Below are 21086 nucleotides of genomic sequence, written 5' to 3'. Positions count from 1 at the left end.
CCATCTTCTAGATGTAGTTTTATTACTTTTGTAATGAAAACAACTAAATCAGTTCCTTTTTGCCCCCAGTCTTATTGAGATATAATTTACCTAAGTCATTTCCCTTTTTTAAAATGTTTTTAAGTTTATTTATTTATATATATATATTTTAAAGATTGTATTTATTTGAGAGAGAGAGTGCACTAGCATGAGTCAGAGGGTAGGGGCAGAGGTAGCGGGAGGGGGAGAAGCAGGCTCCCTGCTGAGCAAGGAGCCCAACCTGGGACTCAGTCACAGGACCCAGGGATCATGACCCAAGCTGAAGGCCGACGCTTAACTGCCTGAGCCACCCATGCGCCCCTATTTATTTATTTTAAAGATTTTATTTATTTGACAGCAAGAGGAGAGCATGCGCACAAGCACAATTACGTACAATTACATTTTAATCTACATTTACTAAATCATTCTATTTTCTTTTTTTTAAATTGTAATGTTTAGGGCGCCTGGGTGGCTCAGTTGGTTGGGCAACTGCCTTCAGCTCAGGTCATGATCCTGGAGTCCCGGGATCAAGTCCCACATCGGGCTCCCTGCTCAGCAGGGAGTCTGCTTCTCCCTCTGTCCCTCTTCCCTCTCGTGCTCTCTATCTCTCATTCTCTCTCTCTCAAATAAATAAACAAAATATTTAAAAAAAATAAAATTGTAATGTTTAATCTTTATAGCAAAACTAAGGTGTTGACAGGTTAGTTATTTTGACCCAAACTGTAAGAAGACTGAGTTTCAGAGGGGTTAAATATGCCCAGATTTGCTAAATTCAGATTGTTCTCAGTCATCTCGTCGTAATAAAAAATTAGATGGAGTTCATTTTCTTCTTCTAAGGTTAGACATAGGGAAGTTATCCACATGGTGTCTCTCTTCCTTTCCTTATGAAACCTTAAGATTTCTGAAGAAGGATAATTCTGAAGGACTTTCATATTTTCTAATGTGAGTGGGAAATAAGCTAAATATGATGAATCTTCTCTCAGCCATCCATAAGAACCTTCAAGAGAACCTCTTTATAATACTTGGAAATGTTTTCTACCCTATAATTTGGTTTAATTTGCATATTTATTAAAAAACTAAAAAGTAAGGGGTTTGAGCCAGTGAGCTATTAGGCATGAATGGATTACAAATCTCTTGATAATAAAACAGTTTTCAATCTCTTGAAAAACTAAACTTGACCTCGATTTCAGAAGCAGGAAGAATTGGGGAACTGATGTTTTTGGCATTAGAGATGTACCAAGTTCTGTCATGTTGCTCTTGTTACCCAGTACTTTGAATTTACTACTTTTATTTCATGAAGCTGAAGCCATGTTTGCAAACAGTATTTGCTACTGTAGGCCATGCTGAGTGGGACGGAAAGCCCCTTATTCATCTCCAGGCTCCTTCCCAGCATTTGCACTCAGTTTCATACTGTTGCATACGAGAAAACATTTGCCCAAACTTTGCTTTGGAGAATGTGTGTTGGGACTTATGCTGGCAGTTTGCAGACAGCTGGTGCCATTAGTAACTACAAAAATACAGCTGCTTTCTAAAGGCAGGTGTGCCCATCAAGTAGATTATACAACAAGAAAATCAGATTGATTTAGGGCTCTCAGGTTTATTTTTTTAAGAAAAGCTAACCTGTATACTAAATTGTCCAAAGATTAAGATTAGCTAGAAATAAAACAACTTTGGGCGCCTGGGTGGCTCAGTTGGTTAAGCGACTGCCTTCGGCTCAGGTCATGATCCTGGAGTCCCGGGATCGAGTCACGCATCAGGCTCCCTGCTCAGCGGGGAGTCTGCTTCTCCCTCTGACCTTCCTCCCTCTCATGCTCTCTCTCTACCATTCTCTCTCTCTCATTAAATAAATAAAAATCTTTAAAAAAAAAGAAATAAAACAACTTTAAGGTGAAAAAGAATTTTAGGCAGTAATCTAGTCTACTGTTGCTGTTTTAGAAATGAATAAACAAGCCTGGACAGTTTGTGTGACATGCCCACCCACCTACCTGGTGGCCAAGCCAAAACTAAAACCCAGGTCTCCTTAGTCCCAATCAGTGCAGAGCTATTCAAGGACTCCCACATCAGTTTTCTGTTTTCTGTGCAATGCTGGTCCTTTATCAGCCTCTCCTTGGATCTCATTTACAACCTGACAGAGCAAAAGGGCAACTGCCATGTTTCGCTAAGTGTTACCCATTGGCATCAATGTTTGCATTGAAAAACTCTGGGGCAGGGTTTCCTTTGGTTCTTTTGGCACCTTTGGGTTTGTTGAGACTACCAAGTATGAGGTTAGTATTGTGCCTTAATCTGCATCCCCCACCCATAACATATTTGAAAAATAATTTCATTGTGAAACAAATTTCAGGTTTGTGGAAAAAACTTAAGAATAGTACAAAGAATGTATATATATCATATAACACAATTTTGAATTGAGATCATTTTATCCCCAAATCTGAACTCATTTAATGTGATAATCCCATTGTGACTTTAAGGGTACACATGGACAGGGACGCCTGGCTGGCTTGGTCGGTGGAGCATGGGACTCTTGATCTCAGGGTTATGAGTTTGAGCCCCATGTTGGGTGTAGAGATTACTTAAAAATAAAGTCTTAAAAAAAAGAGTACACATGGACAATAAATGCATTATAAGGGGAAACATTAATATGTCTTTTTTAAAGTAAGATGTCCAATTCAATAAATAATTCATTTTGACTTTCACATTTTGCCTCAGAAGTTGTTTATTAGCATTAAATACATTGTACGTCTACTGTGCATGAGGCAGTGGAGATAAAATGTTGAGAAACAGACGTATAATTTCTACTCTTGGAGCATATAACATAGTCATTATTCGCTATTATAATGTTATAATGACTATAACATAGTCATTATTCAGTATTTTCCCATGCAATCCAAAGGACACCAAAATGACATTTGCATAAAATCCTCAGGAAAAACAACATAAAGGAACAATGCAATATCAACTTTATTAGATAGGAAATATATCATAGGCCAAAATTTTAATTTAGTTTAAGATTTTATTTATTTATTTATTTGAGAGAGAGAACATGAGCCAGGGAGAGAGGCAGAGGGAGAGGGAGAAGCAGACTCCCTGCCAAGCAGGGAGCCTGACCTCTGGCTTGATCCAGGAACCCTGTGATCATGACCTGAGCTGAAGGTAGACGCTTAACCGACTGAGCCACCCAGGTGCCCCTCGTAGGCCAAAATTTTGTTTGTGGGAATCAAGTATTTTTGTTTTTTGGTTATTTAAAAAAATTTTTTTTTACCATTGTACAAGTAATACGATACCATATATAGATTACAGGTACATACAAGTATATGAGAAGCACTGAAAATTGGCCTGGATAAAAGAACTATCAAAATTCAACAATAAGAAAACCTAATAAATGGACAAAGGCCCTCAAAGAGGATGGCAAACAAGCCCATGAAAAGGTATTCTACATTGCTAGTCACTGAGGAAATACAAACCAAAACCTTAGTGAGTTACCACTATCCAATCTATTAGAATAGCTAAAACTTTTTTTTAAGATTTTATTTATTTATTCGAGAGAGAGAATGAGAGAGAGAGAGTACATGAGAGGGGGGAAGGTCAGAGGGAGAAGCAGACTCCCTGCTGAGCAGGGAGCCCGATGCGGGACTCGATCCTGGAACTCCAGGATCATGACCTGAGCTGAAGGCAGTCACTTAACCAACTGAGCCACCCAGGCGCCCCAATAGCTAAAACTTTTTAAAAGAACAAAAAACCTAATAGTACTAAGTGCAGGCAGGAACATGGAGCAACTGGAACACTCCTGCATTGCTGGTGAGAATGTGAAATGATAATAGCCACTCTGGGAAAACAGTTTAGCAACATCTCATGAAACTAAACATACACTTACCATATGACCCAGCTATCTCACTCCTAGATGATTCTCACTTAGGAGAAATGAAAACTTATGTACACACACACACACACACACACACACAACACAACCTGTATGCAAATGTTTATAGCAGCTTTACTGATGATTGCTAAGAACTGGAAATAACTCCAATGTCCTTCAGTTGGTGAGTGGATGGTGGAATAGCATTTGGCAATGAAAAGGAATAAGCTGTTGACACATACAACAACATGGATGAATCCCAAATTGATTATGCTAAGTGAAAAGCCAGACTCAAAAGGCTTCGTACTGTATGATTCCATTACATGACATTCTGGAAAAGGCAAAACTAGGGACAGAGGACAGATCAGTGGTTGCCAAGGCTTAAGCCTGGAGGTAGGGTTTGGTCACAGTGTCTTTTGGGGATGATGGGATATTCTGTAACTCAATTGTGCTGATGGTTACATGACTCTCTTGTCAAAACTCAGATCTATACACCAAAATGTGAATTCTATATGTAAATTAAAAAAAAATTTAGGGGACTCCTGGGTGGCTCAGTCATTAAGCGTCTGCCTTCGCTCAGGTCATGATCCCAGGGTCCTGGGATCGAGCCCCGCATCAGGCTCCCTGCTCCGCGGGAAGCCTGCTTCTCCCTCTCCGACTCCCCCTGCTTGTGTTCCTTCTCTCGCTGTGTCTCTCTGTCAAATAAATAAATAAAATCTTTAAAAAATAAAATAAAATAAATTTAGGGGAAAATATAGGCTGGATAGATACACATCCGACCCGTGATAGTTGTTGCTCCTGGGGATGAAGAAGGGAAATGGGATCAGAGTAGAAGTTAAAGGGGATTTTAGACTCACCATGTATTTTCTTAAAAATATATATATATGACAGCACACTATTACATTTACATGGTGAAATTATCAATGTTTGCTTTATTATACTTCTTTGTATTTTTTAATTGGTCAAAATATAAACAAGGCAAAATATATCCTCCTAAAGGAAAATTTAGAGAAGAGATGGAAGTATAAGGGGAAAGAAATCACCAGTTGTATTAAAACATTGGGTGCATTTTCTTCTATTCTTCTCTCCATGTTTCTTTTTGCGTAGTGGAAAGTGTAGCATAAGAACAATATAGTCTGTAGTTTTACTTTTACTTGGTATATCCTAACCATTTTTTCCTTCTTCTTTAAATGATCTTTGTAAATATTATTTGCAATGATGTAATACCTATCTTAAGGCCTGCATTTAAACAGCTGCTGTCACTTTATGAATGTAGGCATTTCTATAATACTAAACCGGTATGTTTCACTTCACGAAACTGGAAGCACATATGCAAGTATGTTTGCATGAATCCTGTAAATTATGATGTCTCTGAGTCATTGCAATTTAACAGGAAGTCCTGTCTTTCCTTGGGGTTTTCCTCCACAAACGTTTCCATGTTGTTGTTGTTCAATACAGCTGGACGTCCACATCCCTGCTGGTCACTATCCCGCTGGAAGCCATCAGGATACACCATCTCTTTGTACAACGTACTTTCAAGGAGAGCCCATGGCAAAATCACCGAGGTTCTGGTGTTCCTTTGTAGGTTTGTCTGACTCCTCAGATTAACTCATGCCATCATATTCGCCAAGGCGGGAAATGATGAACCTCTCTAACCCAGCACTCTCCTCTGACCACCCTTTTCACACCCTTACATGTGCTTCAGTTTCTTTAATTTCAAAATGGAGATAATGACACAGCTTTAATGCATGTGGAATCCTTAGTATAGTGCCTGGTACTTAATAGATTTGATAGATCATTTTTCTTTCTTCCTGAAGTTCATCTTTGACTAAAAAGGAACCCTCTGAACCCTGCTATTTCTGCGCTGCTTCTGCCCTTAGAGTCTATTCCACATGACTGAATGTTTTAATTAGAATTGTGGACCACCTTCTTTGATCATCAGATCTCCAGCCTTTCACAGCACCATGTGTAACTTTTTTTGTGTGCAAGATTATTGTGTGACCCTCACTGAAGTGCTGTGAAGGCGAGACCATGACTTCTCTGCAATATTCTCAATGCTTAGTACAGTACCTGGCACATAGTAATCCCTCAATAAATATTTGTGGAATGAATGAATGTTTATACTTTGTAGTTTTAATCTCCCAGAAATAAACCTCTCATTTCCCATATTTTCACCTTAGTGCTCTTCACACAGTAGGTCTGATGATTTTTCCCTTTTCACCAGGCATCCTTGGCTTTTAAGAATTGACTTACATCAAGGACATCTGACTGTCTCAGTTGGGAGAGCATGCAACTCTTGATCTCAGGGTCATGAATTCAAGCCCCACGTTGGATGTAGAGATTACTTAAAAATAAGTAAATAAGAGCACCTGGGTGGCTCAGTTGGTTAAGTGTCTGCCTTTGACTCAGGTCATGATCCCCGGACCCTGAGATCAAGCCCCGCATTGGGCTTCCTGCTCAGTGGGGAGGCTGTTTCTCCCTCTGCTGCTCCCCCTGCTGCTCCCCCTGCTCATGCTCTTCTGCTCTCTCAAATAAATCTTTTTAAAAAATTGTATTTAAAAAAATAAAATGTAAAATATAACTTTATCATCCTCAATAAGGACAAAATGTTAGTACTTCAGAACTATTACTCTCTAAGTTGAAGAAGTGACACCTTGGGGACAAAACAAATGGTTGTTTAGCCTCACACTACGTACTGCAATGACCTGTGAGCAAAGATGTGTATGACTTAAGAGTAAAATTCCAGTTTCTGGAGCCCGACCAGATAAGGCCTTTCAGAAGGGGGATGTAGCTGCTTCTTTTGGCTCGACCCAAAGATAGCTAGAGGAAGTGCTAGAGTGGATTAAATTCCTTAGGCAAAGCTTCCAGAAAATACAGCATAAAATTAAACCTTCAGAGGACACCTGGGTGGCTTTTAAGTGACTGCCTTCGGCTCAGGTCATGATACCGGAGTCCTGGGATCAGGTCCCGCATCGGGCTCCCGGCTTAGCAGGGAGCCTGCTTCTCCCTCTGACCCTCTCCCCTCTCATGCTGTTTCTCACTCTCTCTCTCAAATAAATAAATAATCTTAAAAAAAATTAAACCTTCGGAGAAAGGAAGCTGTTGGAAGCGAAACTAGACAACATAGATATGAATGCAGTGTTTGCCAGACACAGCAAGGACAACCTATGAAGCCTTCTTCACAAAAGGGTGGAAACGTGTAAGACTAACAGAGCTGTGTAATTGCTTAGAGGGTCTCAGGTGAGGACAGTGAAGGGGCACTGGACTAGGAATGAGAATAAATTTTAGATCTCACTCTACCACATTCAGAATAGAAGAATGGTTAGAACCGCCTGAGTCACGTAGGTCTAAATTCAAATCCCAGTACCTTCCCTTACTTCCTAGGACTTTGGACAAGTTTTAGCCTCTCTAAACTAGTTCCTCACCTATTACAGGGAGATAAGAATGCCTACTCCTTAGAGTCTGAGGATTAAATGAACTAAAATACATAAAGCAATCAGCACATCTAGCACATGGTAACACTCAAAGTATAGACAACACCAGCTACGTACCCTTGTGCAAACCAGGGCCTCATTCTATAAAGGGAGTTATAACAGAGAAAAGCACTCTGACACCTTAAAGTGCCAGGTGTGATGAAGGGAGGCTGGATTCACTTGCTGCCCACATCCAATGTTACCAGTTGTTTCCTTTACAACCAGCAGGTTACCATCCACAACATGGTATTACTTAGGAGACTTTTTGAGAAATGTTACTTTGATATCACTAAATTAACAGATTGACATCTATGCAACCACAAAGAATTTATTGAACATTTTCATTCATGTGATTTCATTAAAGGAAGGCTTTTTCCTGCTTATATTAGTTACCATCACTTTTGCCCCTATCACAATCTCATGGTACAGTCCTTGCATGTAGCAGGAACTCAATAAATGTCTGCTAAATTGACTGTGGAGCACCAGACGACCTAAAACTTGAACTTTATAAGTACTTACTTCATTTTTTTTCTTTTAAGATTTTATTTATTTATTCATGAAAGACAGAGAGAGAGAGAGGCAGAGGGAGAAGCAGGCTCCCAAAGAGCAGGGAGCCCGACACGGGACTCGATCCCAGGACCCTGGGATCATGACCTGAGCCACCTTACTTCATCCTGGAAAGGACTGAGCTATTATGAATAATGAATTCAAGTGACTGTTAGAAGCACTCTACCGACAAGCTGGATAATGTCAAAAGCACTTCCCAAAGGAAAGGATGTCAGGCTTGTCTCCACTGTAAAACCCCATTTTTAAATGAAGGTACTATTTAAAATGGTCTTCCAAAGGACTAAGCAGAGATTCTAAAAAGATCTGACAGGGGCACCTGGGTGGTTCAGTCATTAAGCGTCTGCCTTCGGCTCAGGTCATGATCCCAGGGTCCTGGGATCGAGCCCATCAGGCTCCCTGTCCCGCGGGAAGCCTGCTTCTCCCTCTCCCACTACCCCTGCTTGTGTTCCCTCTCTTGCTGTGTCTCTGTCAAATAAATAAAATCTTTAAAAAGTAAAAATATCTGACAATGTGAAGCAGCTTGGGCTCTAAAGTCAGTTGAATTGGTGTTTACTGACCACCTGCCTTCTGCAAGGCACCCAGCTGGGCAGTATAGGAAAAGATGCTCATGTATACTAATTATACCATGTAGTCCTAGGTACTACATCAGAGAACAGCTCATAACAAGATCCAATCCAGAGCTGAAGTGTAGTGTCAGTATGGCGTGACGAGATGGGAAGGACTGAGAAAGGAAAAGGGCAGTACTGAATGAAAAAGTCGAGTCCAGATCTTTCTGGAAGAGGTTTGACTTGAGCTAGCCTTGAAATAGCAAATATGATTTGAATAGGGGGAAATTTTCGTGCATGTAGTGTGACAACTTCTACATGACTAAAACAGAGATTCTATATAAGAAATAAGCCTTTAAAAGTAGGTGGCATAAGTTTATAGCAAGCTTTGGATGCTAGAATGAAAAGTTTTAGCCTCTTCTGTTTAAACTATTTGCTTTTCAAAAGAAATAGACAGTTAGCTTTTACTGGATAAAACTCACAGTCTGCCCTGGGTTGTGGTTAAACTGTGTGGATGCTGGTATTCCAATAGACTGTAAGCATCATGCCTGATTCAACCCTTATCTTTTATTGGAGCATAACGTGCCTACATAGTAAGTACTTGATAAATGTCTGCTGAATGACCAAATGACTCCCAGGATGAATTAGTCAGCTCAAAGTCCAAACATGGTGGGGGGCCCTCCGGCTGGTAAGCCACCTAGCCTTTCATCAAAGAGATACATCTGGAAGTTTTACATTAGAATAATAATCCCACACGTCCGATTTCTGTGGAATGGGTGAGCCCCATTTCTAGCGCCTCTCCCCACCACAATCACAGCAGTCAGATAAAGTTGGAGTTTATTAGGGAAATATGAGAGGCAAATACACCCCAAGTGACAAAAAGAAAATTCTGAAAATGTCCCTTCAAGCGAAGTGGGGGCCTGGCCTTGACTTCCCCAAAAGGACAAGAAACTGGTGGGTTAGGAACAACATTCTCTGGTGGCCACCTTGCCAGGGCGTAAGTGTTTCAGCCAGGACTGCCTCCCATCCCCCACCAAAGGTGGGAAGGAGACACAAGACTGTTTATAGAATCAATGCAGAGGCAATGAGAACTGTAAGGAAAGTCAGAGAGAGAGAGAGAGAGAAAGGTGGGGAGGACCTTGACAAAGAGTCCCAGGCATTTGGCTCGGAGCGCCTCAAATACACTGACGAACAGTTCTACAAAATGTTACTTAAAAAGACAAAATGCCTAATGTTGGTTCCAAGAGCTCTCCTGGACGTCTTCCCACATGCCACATCACACACTGATGTACACGGCAGAGCCCAAAGGCCACGCTTTTGAAAAAAGAAAAACAAGAATAAGCCCTGTTGCTCTTTAAGGACAGAGGAAGGAGCTGAGGCTGCTGGGGACTTTCCCACGTTGGCCTGTATTCCGTAAAGCAACTTCCCAGCAGCAGCATGGTGTAGTTCTAGGTGAGGGTCTCACCTTTTGTCACCTGTCAAAGGAAACTGACAATTAGATAAATTCAAAAGTATTAAAAAAACCTTTTTATAGATCCTAGGTAGTAGGGAGTGGTACAAAAGACAATAGCTCTGGAGCCCCAGAAACCTGGTTCAAATCCAGGGAAGTTCATTAACTTCTAAGCCTGTTACTGCTTCCAGGTTTGTTTCAGCAACAAGTGGAAATGCTTATTCTCTCTGCACAGCCCTTGCCTAGCCTCAGTACCTTCCCTGACATACTCACCCGTGCTTCAATGTACTCTATTCTCCGTTCGAGGGCTGTCAATTTCTCGTTTAGTGTTGCAAGTCTTGAACGACAAGACATATCTGGTAAAAGGAGACCGATGTTCAGGATTAATGTCATTCCAAATACAAAAACACACACACAGCCCTTCCCTGATGAAGAGGAATGATACATCATGCAGAGCACAAGTGGGAGCAGGTGAGCAAAGCAAGGGAATGGAGAAGAGGTGAGAATTATATTAGGAGCACATATGCTTAGAATGGATCTGCTGAACTTCCTATCAACGGTGGTAGGCAGAGAATAATGACCCCCAAAGATGTCCATGCCCTAAATCCCTGAAGCTGTAAGTATGTATCCTACATGACAAAAGGGATTCTGCAGATGTGATTCAGGTTAAGGACCTTGAGATCCTGGATTATCTAATCACAAATCCATAACTGTAGGGAGAGATAGACCAAGGAAAGGTAGAGGAAGAAGAAGAAGAGATTCAAAGTGTGTGAGGGGAACTCAACCTGCTATGGCTGGCTTTGAAGATGGAGGAAGGAGGCCATGAGCCAAAAGATGCCAGAGACACTGAGAAGCTGGAAATAGCTCTCAGCTGACAGCCAGCAAGGAAACAGATTTGTCCTACAGCCACAAGAAACTGAATTCTGCCACCAACCCAATGAGCAAGGAAACAGATCCTCTCCTACAGTCTCCAGAAAGGAAGGCAGCCCTGCGGACACCTTGATTTTAGCCCAGTGAAGTGATGTTGGACTTCCAAACTATACAACTATAAAATAATAAACTTATGTGACAAAAGCGGCTACATTTATGGTAATTTGTTATGGCAGCCATAGAAAACTAACACACCCAAACTCTACAGACGGCTATTTGCTCATAGACAAACCAAGAGTTTCAAGAGAGGGGAAGTGACAAGAGGAAGAAAATAATCTCAACAGGGAAGAAAAACAGAGGCCATGAAAGCAGGAGGGGAGGGAAGGCGTCCCTGTTTCTGAGCTCACAGAAGCCTCATCATTGCTTTTGTTCTAGGAAGGTACTTCATGTGTTGTCAATATCTGCGCAGGCATGCCAGCATGAGAGAAAACTTGGGAGAACATCAAATACCCTGTGGAGCCCACATTCCATCTGTGGAAAACAGCAAAGTTTCTTTTCTTCCTTTTCCAACCTTCTTCACCATTCATCCAAAATGAAACCCAGATTTCCCCCAAAATACCTTTTCCTCTGCAAACTACTCTAAGAGAAACCACTTGACTACTCTTTCCCTAACCATTCTGAACAGGAGAAAAATGTTTCTGGGCATGCTCATGATTTCCTATTACTTCCTTCAACACCGTTGTTCGGTCATCCTCAATAACCTTCACTTTTTAAGTCTAAAATATCCTTTCTCTGAGACACTCTCCCACGCACAATGATTTAACACTTAGCTCACAATTTCCTTTTCATCTCTTCCCTGTTATGCAAAAGCATGTCCACATCCATTTTGACAAATCCTCTTGCCTCAACTTTCACTTCTCCACGTCTGCATCTTATTCATCTTGCCTTTCTAAACATTCTCCTTCAAGGCTCATTTCAAATTGGACCTCTGAGAGGTCTCCGCCAGAGGCATATAATTCTGCTCTACATTTATGGTTGAATTTCTAGTTTATAAATTACTTATGTGCTTGGTCTTAGGTTATCATTTCTCCCTCTGGATACAGATTTAACAAACAAGAATGTTCACCACTATTACTTAGGAATGGTTTCATAAAGTATGGTGTATTTATGAAAGACTATTAAAATGGCCATTAGAAATTACAAGTTTGCAGGGCGCCTGGGTGGCTCAGTTGCTAAGCATCTGCCTTCAGCTCGGGTCATGATCACAGGGTCCTGAGATCGAGCCCCACATCGAGCCCCACATCGGGCTCCCTGCTCCGTGGGAAGCCTGCTTCTCCCTCTCCCACTCCCCCTGCTTGTGTTCCCTCTCACACTGTGTCTCTGTCAAATAAATAAATAAAATCTTCAAAAAGAAAAAAAAAACAAAACAAAAAATAAGGCATCTTTTTAACAACTCATTAAAAAAACAAAATTACAAGTTTGAATATTTAACATAGGAAATGTTCCTGCTACCTAGACAAATGTATTTATGTATTTGTAATTTATCATTTTTTTTACATGTTTGTTACCCCACTAGAATGAGTTAATCAAAGCCCACTTCACTGGGCTAAAATCAACTAATCAAATACTGCCTCTTATTAATTTTTATAACAAGTATCTTGTCTGGCATAGAGATGTTTTTGAGAAAGAAATTATGGATTCTGGTATGTTAGTGAAACAAAAAATTGGCTCTAGTGTGACTCCACTAATTCTACAAGGGGAAGCCAAGGCTCATCTTGGATAACTGATGGGACAAAACAATAGCACAGCTGAGTTCGGAGCCCAGTTCCCTTCTGCTCAGGATGGTACTCTCCCACCACACACCCTGCTACCACCTTTATGAACCTCTGGAGTTGTAGTCTATTCCCCACAGGTCTTAAAATCTGCTTATAGCTCATCTCTTCCACTTTCTGGTTCCTTTTTTTCTTTTTGCCATACTAGATCCTTTCCCACCCATCCATCTTCACTGCTACTCTTATTTTTTAAAAATAGCTTTACTGATATATTAATTTACATACCATGAAGTTCACTTACTTGAAGTATACAATTCAATGGTGTTTAGAATAGAGTTGTGCAACCATCAACATAATCTAATTTTAGAACATCTTCAAAATCCCTACATGAAACTTTGTACCAATTAGCAGTCATTCCCCATTCAGCCTCATCCCAACCCCTGGCAACCATTAATCTATCTCTGTGGATTTACCTATTCTGGACATTCCTCATTTTTCTTTTAAATCGTGTTGTTTATCTCCTAGAGCTGCTTCTTCTAATTCCTAGATCTAGCTTGAGTAGAAGGAACTCAGTACCCTCTTTTTCCTAGATACACTTGCACCACTGCCAGGACTGCCCAACAGGACCACGTCTCTTTCGATCTGGTTTTTAGAAGCTCAAAGGCATATCACGTATGCTATTTAGTAAGAGCATGAATGTTAACACTAACAACCTGTCATTTCCCAGAAAAAGAGACATGCCAAAATTATCTGCAGGGGTGGAGTGGTAAAAGGGAGGGTTCCTTCCTGGATGGCTCTGTTCTAGCTCTGTCACTCTGGTAATGAATCAGAATCTAAGAACAACAGTACATTACTGGCCTAAATGGATAAGCACTGTTGAGAAATATAAGATGTTGAACTCCAGAAACTTTGATCATATTTCAGATCCCAAGAAATACATACTGATTCAAGCAAAACACTGGGAAAGCATTCAGCAGCTGAACAAATCTGAGACCAGAGTGCATTTAAGAGTATATTATCACCAGACTTTATTTTTTTTTTAAGATTTTACTTATTTATTTGAGAGAGAGAGTGCGAGCATGAGCAGGGGCCGGAAAGGAGAAGCAGGCTCCCCGCTGAGCAGGAAGCCCAAAGTGGGGCTCCATCCCGGAATCCCGGGGATCATGACCAGAGCCGAAGGCAGACGCTTAACCGACTGAGCCACCCAGGTGCCCCTATCACCAGACTTTAATGAAGATACTAATCGTCCTTGTCAGGGTGCTGGATGGTGTGTATCCATTACCACTGCTGACAAATGCCACTTATCAGCTCCTCTGAACCCTTAATGCACATAACCTTAGCCTACAAAAATCAACACTGTCATTCTCTTGAATTGTTGCCATTAAGGCTTACTTCTCTAACAGAATTCTAAATTTCTCAGGAGTGGCTACCATGTCCATTTATTCTTATTTATTCCTTTCTCAGAGGATGTGACACATAGCTGGGATCATGACAGACATGCTATACTTGTTGGCTAAGTATAAAAACTGACATTTAAAAATAACCACATTTATTATTTTTGTTACACTTTTCTGCACATATTAGTTTTAGAATCAGATAAAATGGTATAAAAATTAAAAGCTATTATATGTGACAATCTGTTTTTAGAAACTTCACCAATTCACGGTACAGAACAGGTCTAGTGTTAGGATGTTATCACTGCCTTATGATTTGTGGGGCCTCAGGTTCAGGTGGCCCATGAATATAATCACTCTCACCAGTTGGAAGGAATCTCAGGGTAAAAGCTGTTCAGAAAGTCACTAGCTATCTTGAAAAAACAGTTCCCTCTCCAAAGCACATGGCCTACACAGACTCTGTGCTCAGGGTAAGGACTGTAGGAATGCTGCCATTTTCTTTTCTTTTCTTTTTTTTTTAAAGATTTTAATTTATTTATTTGACAGAGAGACAGCCAGAGAGGGAACACAAGCAGGGGGAGTGGGAGAGGGAGAAGCAGGCTTCCTGCAGGACAGGGAGCCCAATGCGGGCTCGATCCTGGAACCCCGGGATCATGACCTGAGCCGAAGGCAGATGCTTAACTGACTGAGCCATCCGGGAGCCCTCAGGAGCTCTTTGAAAATGGCAGCAATCCTTGGGGCCATCCTTCTGGCTCTGTAAGACTGGAATTCTGTGTGACTATTTCCTCAGTCTAGGACATGTTGAAAATCTCAAAAAGAAAAGTCTTTATTCTCTATTTGATCATAAAATGTGACTCACACATTTGGTAAAATTTCAGTGCCGGTATTTCCTTGCTTATAAAACAAGAGAAGAGACATTTCTCCTCTGCAAATCCTAAGCTCAAACTCCAATTTTTGGTCAGTTCCAAGACTCACCTGCCATAAATCTAGTGGCTGTAATATGCCAAGATTTATGTCAAAGATAAATGTATGTGAATTAAAAGTTTCTTAATACAGGGGCGCCTGGGTGGTGCAAATCCTGATTTTGGCTCAGGTCATGATCTCAGGGTCATGAGGCAGAGCCCCACATAGGGCTCTGCACTCAGCAGAGTCTGCTTCAGACTATCTCTCCCTCTCCCTCTGCTCCGCCCCCACTCAGTCTTGCTCATTCTCTCTCAAATAAATAAACCTTAAAAAAAAAGTTTATTAATACAATTCAGTGCTCAGAAATGAAGTTAATTACATTACCCAGATCCAAATGTGGGGGATTGAGATGCCAGATCACTTTTAAATTTTGAAAAACAGCCCCAGCTTAACTTATTTTATTTTATTAAGATTTATTCATTTATTTGAGATACAGAGAGCACGCAGGAGTGGGAGGGGCAGAGGGAGAGAGAATTGCAAGCAGACTCGGCACTGAGCCAGGAGCCCAAATCAGGGCTCCATCTCACAACACTGAGATCACTACCAGAGCCGGAGCCAAAACCAAGAGTCAGAAGCTTAACCAAATGACCCACCCAGGTGCCCCTTAACTTGTTATTTTAGATGCTTTACTGATTTAACTGATGTTCTTAATACTTTACTTGGCTAGTCTGTGTGTATATATATCAGATCCCACCAGAAAGGTGAAGTCTTTTAATTCTGCTTTTTAAGGTTAAAACTCTCCATGTTGGTGATTTTTCCAACTACTTTCCACTGCCTCTCCTGACTAAGCCAAATCTCAAAGCTGTGATCTTCTCATCATTCTTCCTTTCCCTAGTATGCAGTATTTTGGTTTCTCTTCTCTGGCCCTTCTTCTGAAGGAATGTTATAAGTAAAGAATGCTGTGAACAACCTCCAATAATAGTTCAGCTCTCCAGAAAAGTAGGAGAAACCAATTATGAGAACATCAAAAAAGTTTGCACAGAACTTAGGAAAAGAAAAACTCTCTGAGGAAACCCAGACTATCTGAATAGCAGGGTAAATAGGGTCAGTATTTCCTAATGTTTTCAGTTCACTGAAATCAATTAATCTAGCCTCTGAACTTGAGGCTCCTGTCTCCAAATCCATCTCTTTTTCACTAAACCATACTCCTTCACTCAGAGTCAAACTATTTCAAGATACTATGAGATCTATGTTGACTACCATTCCCTATTACAACCTCTATACCAAGTTATGTGTGTGAATATGTATCAATGACATACATATTTATACTATTCTCTCATTAATACTACCCTCACCCTCATTCCCTGGTGAGAAAATCCATCATACTAAGATTATAGTCTTATACACTTTATAAGGAAATAGATTAATACAAAACCAATGTTCTGAAACTGTCATTATTTCATCTTCAAGATAGAAATTCCTTGAAAGCAGGAAATGATTCCTATTCTGTATCCTCCAGAGTGCCTGAGAGCCTTGTACTGAGATCTGGTCTCTCTTGCTGATGCTTTCTAAGAAAATTCATGTTCTGTTACCTTACTCCTCGGGATGCATCAGTCCTCCAGCCGGAAAATAATTCATTTTAAATCTTTTTTTAATACATCAGTTTCCCCTACTTAATCTTAATTGCTTGTTGCTGAATTAGTGGAACAAGAAGCACACTAGTTGGAAAAAGATCACTAGATGTCATCCTTACACCTTGTGATTGCTTAAGTAAGTCTATCCAGTGCCCAGTTCTGTTAAAGAAACACTTGGAGAACATGGGATGGGAGTCTTTGTTAAGGCTTGCTGTCCAGAAGGATACGGAACAAAGCAGAAAGAATTGAAGACTGTTATAAGCAGGCCATGCCTAGGAAAGATTTTGCTAGAAGCAGAAGTAACACGTACTGTCGGCTAGATACCAGCAATACAGGGCTCTCCATGTCCTTACATAAATCTGGACCTTACCTCTGACCTCATCTCCTACCACTCTCAGGGCAGCAAAAACGGGAGACAGGAATGGGCGACTAAAAGGTATGGCGCTAAAGAGATCCTGAAAATGATGAGGAACCGTCAAGAAACTTACACAAGGCAGCTACACGGCTGTGGTTGCATTCTGAAAGGCGCACTCTGAGTGCAAAGTGGGAACTGGAAGGGAAGCCGGTCACAAAGGAAGCAGGGAGGCTACCGAAGAGAAGAAAAGACTGTGGATGGAGCTGCCTGAAGAGTCTGGGAAAAGGAAGGACCTGTTAATGGATCTAGGGTGATGGCAATGAAGCCGATGAGCTCAGCCTGGCGCAGGAGAACGCCACAGGGACTGACCAGTGGAGTCTGAGGGTCAGGGCGAGACGGGGAAGGTGGGGTCCGGAGGACGCGAAAACCAGCTAGGGCCGAGGGCTCCCGGAGAAAGCCCTTTCAAAGCTTCTCAGCGCCCTCGCCAAACTGCCTGAGTGGCCTCCTACCCACCCCCACCTCCCCCTGCTCGCCCGCTGACCAAACGAGTTGAGAAAGTCCGCGATTTTCTTGATGCTGCTGGTGATGACTTCTATGTATTCCCGGTTCGCCCAGTCCTGGTGAATCTCCCGCTGCACCGGATCCTCTTGACCCGCCATTGCTGCCACCTGACGAGGAGCCACCGCGCAGGCGCCCCGACCCTCCAGCCGGCCAGTGCGCCTGCGCCGCCAGCCCACACCCATTCCTTGGCACCCACGAATCCATGGGCACTGTGATGCGCCTGCGCGATGTCAAGTCCTTTCGCTCTGCTCCCACGCCCCTGAAAAAAGTCGTAAAAACCCCGACGGTGAAAATGGAGTGCGCATGCGCCGAAGCACTCCTGCCCACCACATAGCCCATCGCAGGCGGTTTTGGTCGTTAGGGGGCGCTTGACCACGAGACGCTCGCTGCGTCTGCTGCTCCAAACTAAGGTTGTGGTCTGTGTCAGCAATTAGTTGGGCGTAGTCAATGAAGCCACATTAAATACAACTCATTTTGAAAATGGCTTTCAACAGCACAACATGATTCCCCACCTTGCAGTCATCAAACAAACAAAACGTTAGTATTATTATTTTAAAGATTTTATTTGACAGAGAGAGAGACAGCGAGAGAGGGAACACAGGCAGGAGGTAGTGGGAGAGGGAGGGGCAGGCTTCCAGCCAAGCAGAGAGCCTTATGCGGGGCTCGATCCCAGGACCCTGGGATCATGACCCGAGCCGAAGGCACTTAACGACTGAGCCACCCGGGCACCCCTATTATTATTATTTTTTTTAATAATAATACCCAGTGATGGAGAGGCTGAGAGAAAATTGATAGGCCCCTAAATAGCTGGTCACACTGTAAACTGGCACAACTCCTTTAGGAAAGTTGTAAGTTGATAGCAAGAACTGTCAAAAAATTCAAACTTTGACCTAATCATTTCATTGAGAAAATCGTTGAAAAAGAAAAAAAAAGACACTTTAAGCACAAAGGTGCTCTTTGTAACATTATCTATTTTAAAAACCAAAACAACTATATCTCCATAGTTGGGGATGGCTAAACAATGGTACAGCCTCCTACGGCAATATCATGCAGTTATTTAAATAGTAATTATGAACACTATGGCAACATACATGATAAACTGAAGGGGAAAACAAAATACAAAATTTTCTTCAATTGCAGGCCATGAAAATTATGTCTGCTTGAGGACAAAAAAGATATATGAAAGATGCCAATGTCTGGTTTGTTAAGGTAGTGGAATTATGGACAATTTTATTTTTGTTTAAGAGAATTTTTACAATCTGCTTTGTGCAATACATGCCTTTTATTAAAAAAAAAAAAAACGTTCAACAGATTGCTTCTAGCAGTAGCTGGGAAGAAATCTTTACTAACAGTCCTTTACTCTGGTATGAGATTTTACAAGCTATAAAGCTGCTTTCATAGCTATTACCTCACTGAACCCTCACAAACCCTGTGAAAGGAAATCAAGAAGAGGCTTCTCATTTTACAGATGAGAAAACTGAAGTTCAAGGTCACACAGTCAATTAAGTGGTGGACCTTCACCAGTTGATTCCAGACTCCAATATCTTTTTACTGTACCAATCTAAAAACAGGCTAAGGCCTCTGAACTCTCCTATGTATTCATAGAAATGGTTACTAAAATAATAAATATCAACCCTAAATATCAAACCCCAGATATCCAGAGAACTAACTGCCATTCAAGATCCTGCTTCCTAAGTGATGCTGTTGTAGTATCTTGCTCACACGTCACAGAGAAATCAGATAGATCTACTTTTCCTTTAAAGGCAGGGCATCTCAGTTTCAAATCACAAATCTATCAGTGAGGAGTCACTTCACCCCTCTGAACCTTTTTTCTTCATGTGTAATACAGGAACAACAACATGGATGGATTAGGATTGTTGGAATTCTGTGAGAAAGAATAAATAGAACACTAAGCACAGTACCTCACTCTTCACAAAGCAGGCACTCATGATCAGTTTACATTTTTTTATGCAGAAAGCAGAAAATTAAGTATACATATCTATCCAACATTTTGTTTTTTATGATTAATGGCCTTCCATGAGATAAGTCAGGCTCAGCTCTTCTCCTTTTGCTGGACTTCCTATACACCTGTTCTAGGATCTCCCCTGTAATTCCAAACAAGTCAAGGATATGGTGCTGTCCTTGAGTGAAGAATATTCCTCTGGACTTCTGGCACTTTTTCCTACATGCCTCAGGGAGCTTGCTGTCAGGCAGTCCTTCAGTATGGGTTTGTCAGCGTGGTAGTTCTTCACTGCAGAAACTGTTTACAATGGGTACAGAGGCAAGCCCTTTGGGAACACTGCTGGTGCAACAAGGAGAGCTTCTGGGTGGTAGATTGCCTCAGCGTAAAAGAACAAGTTCCCTGACTTTAGGTCTGTCATGTGCTTCACAGAACTTGAGGAATCTTGTCAATGACTCCACATGTAATAATCAGTGTGGAACAAATTCTTGAAGAAATGTGTCAATTGCATTAAGCATGGTCATGTGAATCTTTTTTGCAATCATGTGCACTTAGACCATCATTTACGTAGCTAAGGATATAGCATGTGCACCATGGCAATGTTGTTAGCTGCTTTGAAAAGAACTGAATCATCTTTTGGCAGAGCAAATGTGGCTAGTGTCATGATAATCCCTGAGGACAGTGCACACAGAATGTTGAGAGCTGCATGATACAGACAAAGTTGATGTTGTAGGTCATCAGTAACAGGTAGTACGGGAGATTCTGGTTTTCCATATCTGTGTGGTAGCCATGGAACTAGAGTATCAGAGCCAGAGGTAATAGCAAATGGTACCTCCAAAAATAGATCCCTGAGAGCTGGCCGACTGCACAGAGGACTGTGGTACAGATTGTCATAACAGCATGAAGCCCTCTCTATACAACAACTTTTAATTATACAATTTTGCTTTTGGGACTTTCATTAAAAAAACCCCAACTGTGCAATAAAAACTGTTTTGTTTGCTTTTTAAATAAGTGTCTCTTTTATTTGAGATGAAAATAAAAATAAACTTACTGGAAAACAAAGTTTTGCAATTCAAATCATTTGTGTCTTCCAAGACTCATCACTCTGCCCCCTCTCCATTTTCTGACTTCACTTCCAAACTCTCCACTTCTCCTTCCACAGGGTGCAACACACACACACACACACACCCCATCTGACAATTCTCGACAAGTCCCTCAAAACCATCTGGTCTTCCAAATCAGGATCTTTAGCCTGAGTCAGCCCCCACCGCCCCCACCTCTCCCGTTCAGCTTCACCCAACGAACCAGACAAAAGGTGATAGCTCTTATGCGTGCTGTGCTCTACAGTTGGCAAAGTGCAAGGGCAATTTCTGGGTGTACAAGGTAAGGGGAGGTGGGGCCATTAGTTAATTCTTGCCACAAATACTTCACACTGCCGGGCTGCGGGATAGCCAGGCAGAGGGTAGATACAGTGAGTCAGTTGGGTAGACCTCTCTTCCCCCAGCCTGCCAAGGAAATTGTTTGCAGTGACGCTTACGAAGTTCTCAAAACACTCTCACTATGGTGAAACGGTCAGTTTTTCAGCTTTGTTAGAAGAGGACAGCATTGTCTTTTTTGAAGTTTAATAGACAGAAAAAAATTTTTGGTTAGTTAGTCAAGGGAAGACATGTGCCTTTCTTCTTGCTCTAGAGAAGCGAGCATTTTTAAGTTGTCTCCTTGCGCTGGGAT

General features: G+C 41.5%; 1 protein-coding gene across 1 annotated transcript; it reads right to left on the bottom strand.

Annotated features, from left to right (window-relative positions):
* Positions 1 to 9279: 9279 nt before the first annotated feature.
* On the bottom strand, positions 9280 to 17546 carry BRK1 (BRICK1 subunit of SCAR/WAVE actin nucleating complex). Its single transcript, XM_025885427.2, has 3 exons — positions 17379 to 17546; positions 10183 to 10265; positions 9280 to 9934 (listed from the first exon to the last, which is right to left on the bottom strand). The coding sequence occupies exons 1-3, from the start codon at positions 17494 to 17496 to the stop codon at positions 9908 to 9910; spliced, it is 228 nt and encodes a 75-aa protein (XP_025741212.1). The 5' UTR covers positions 17497 to 17546; the 3' UTR covers positions 9280 to 9907.
* Between the last annotated feature and the right edge of the window lie 3540 nt (positions 17547 to 21086).

This window comes from Callorhinus ursinus, unplaced genomic scaffold (genome assembly GCF_003265705.2).
Source record: "Callorhinus ursinus isolate GAN/ISIS: 27379988/994484 unplaced genomic scaffold, GSC_fseal_2.0 scaffold15, whole genome shotgun sequence".
NCBI lineage: Eukaryota > Metazoa > Chordata > Mammalia > Carnivora > Otariidae > Callorhinus > Callorhinus ursinus.
The sequence above is the reverse complement of the archived record's forward strand: the minus strand, read 5'-3'. Positions and strand labels throughout refer to the sequence as shown.

Bases quoted from the DNA above. Each gene is read 5' to 3' on its own strand.
- BRK1 (XM_025885427.2), bottom strand. From the start codon at position 17,496: ATGGCGGGTCAAGAGGATCCGGTGCAGCGGGAGATTCACCAGGACTGG. The intron at 10,266-17,378 runs GTCAGCGGGCGA...TCCTTTTACCAG, and splicing joins GGACTTTCTCAACTCGTTTG to ATATGTCTTGTCGTTCAAGA. The intron at 9,935-10,182 runs GTGAGTATGTCA...TTCCTTTGACAG, and splicing joins TAGAGTACATTGAAGCACGG to GTGACAAAAGGTGAGACCCT.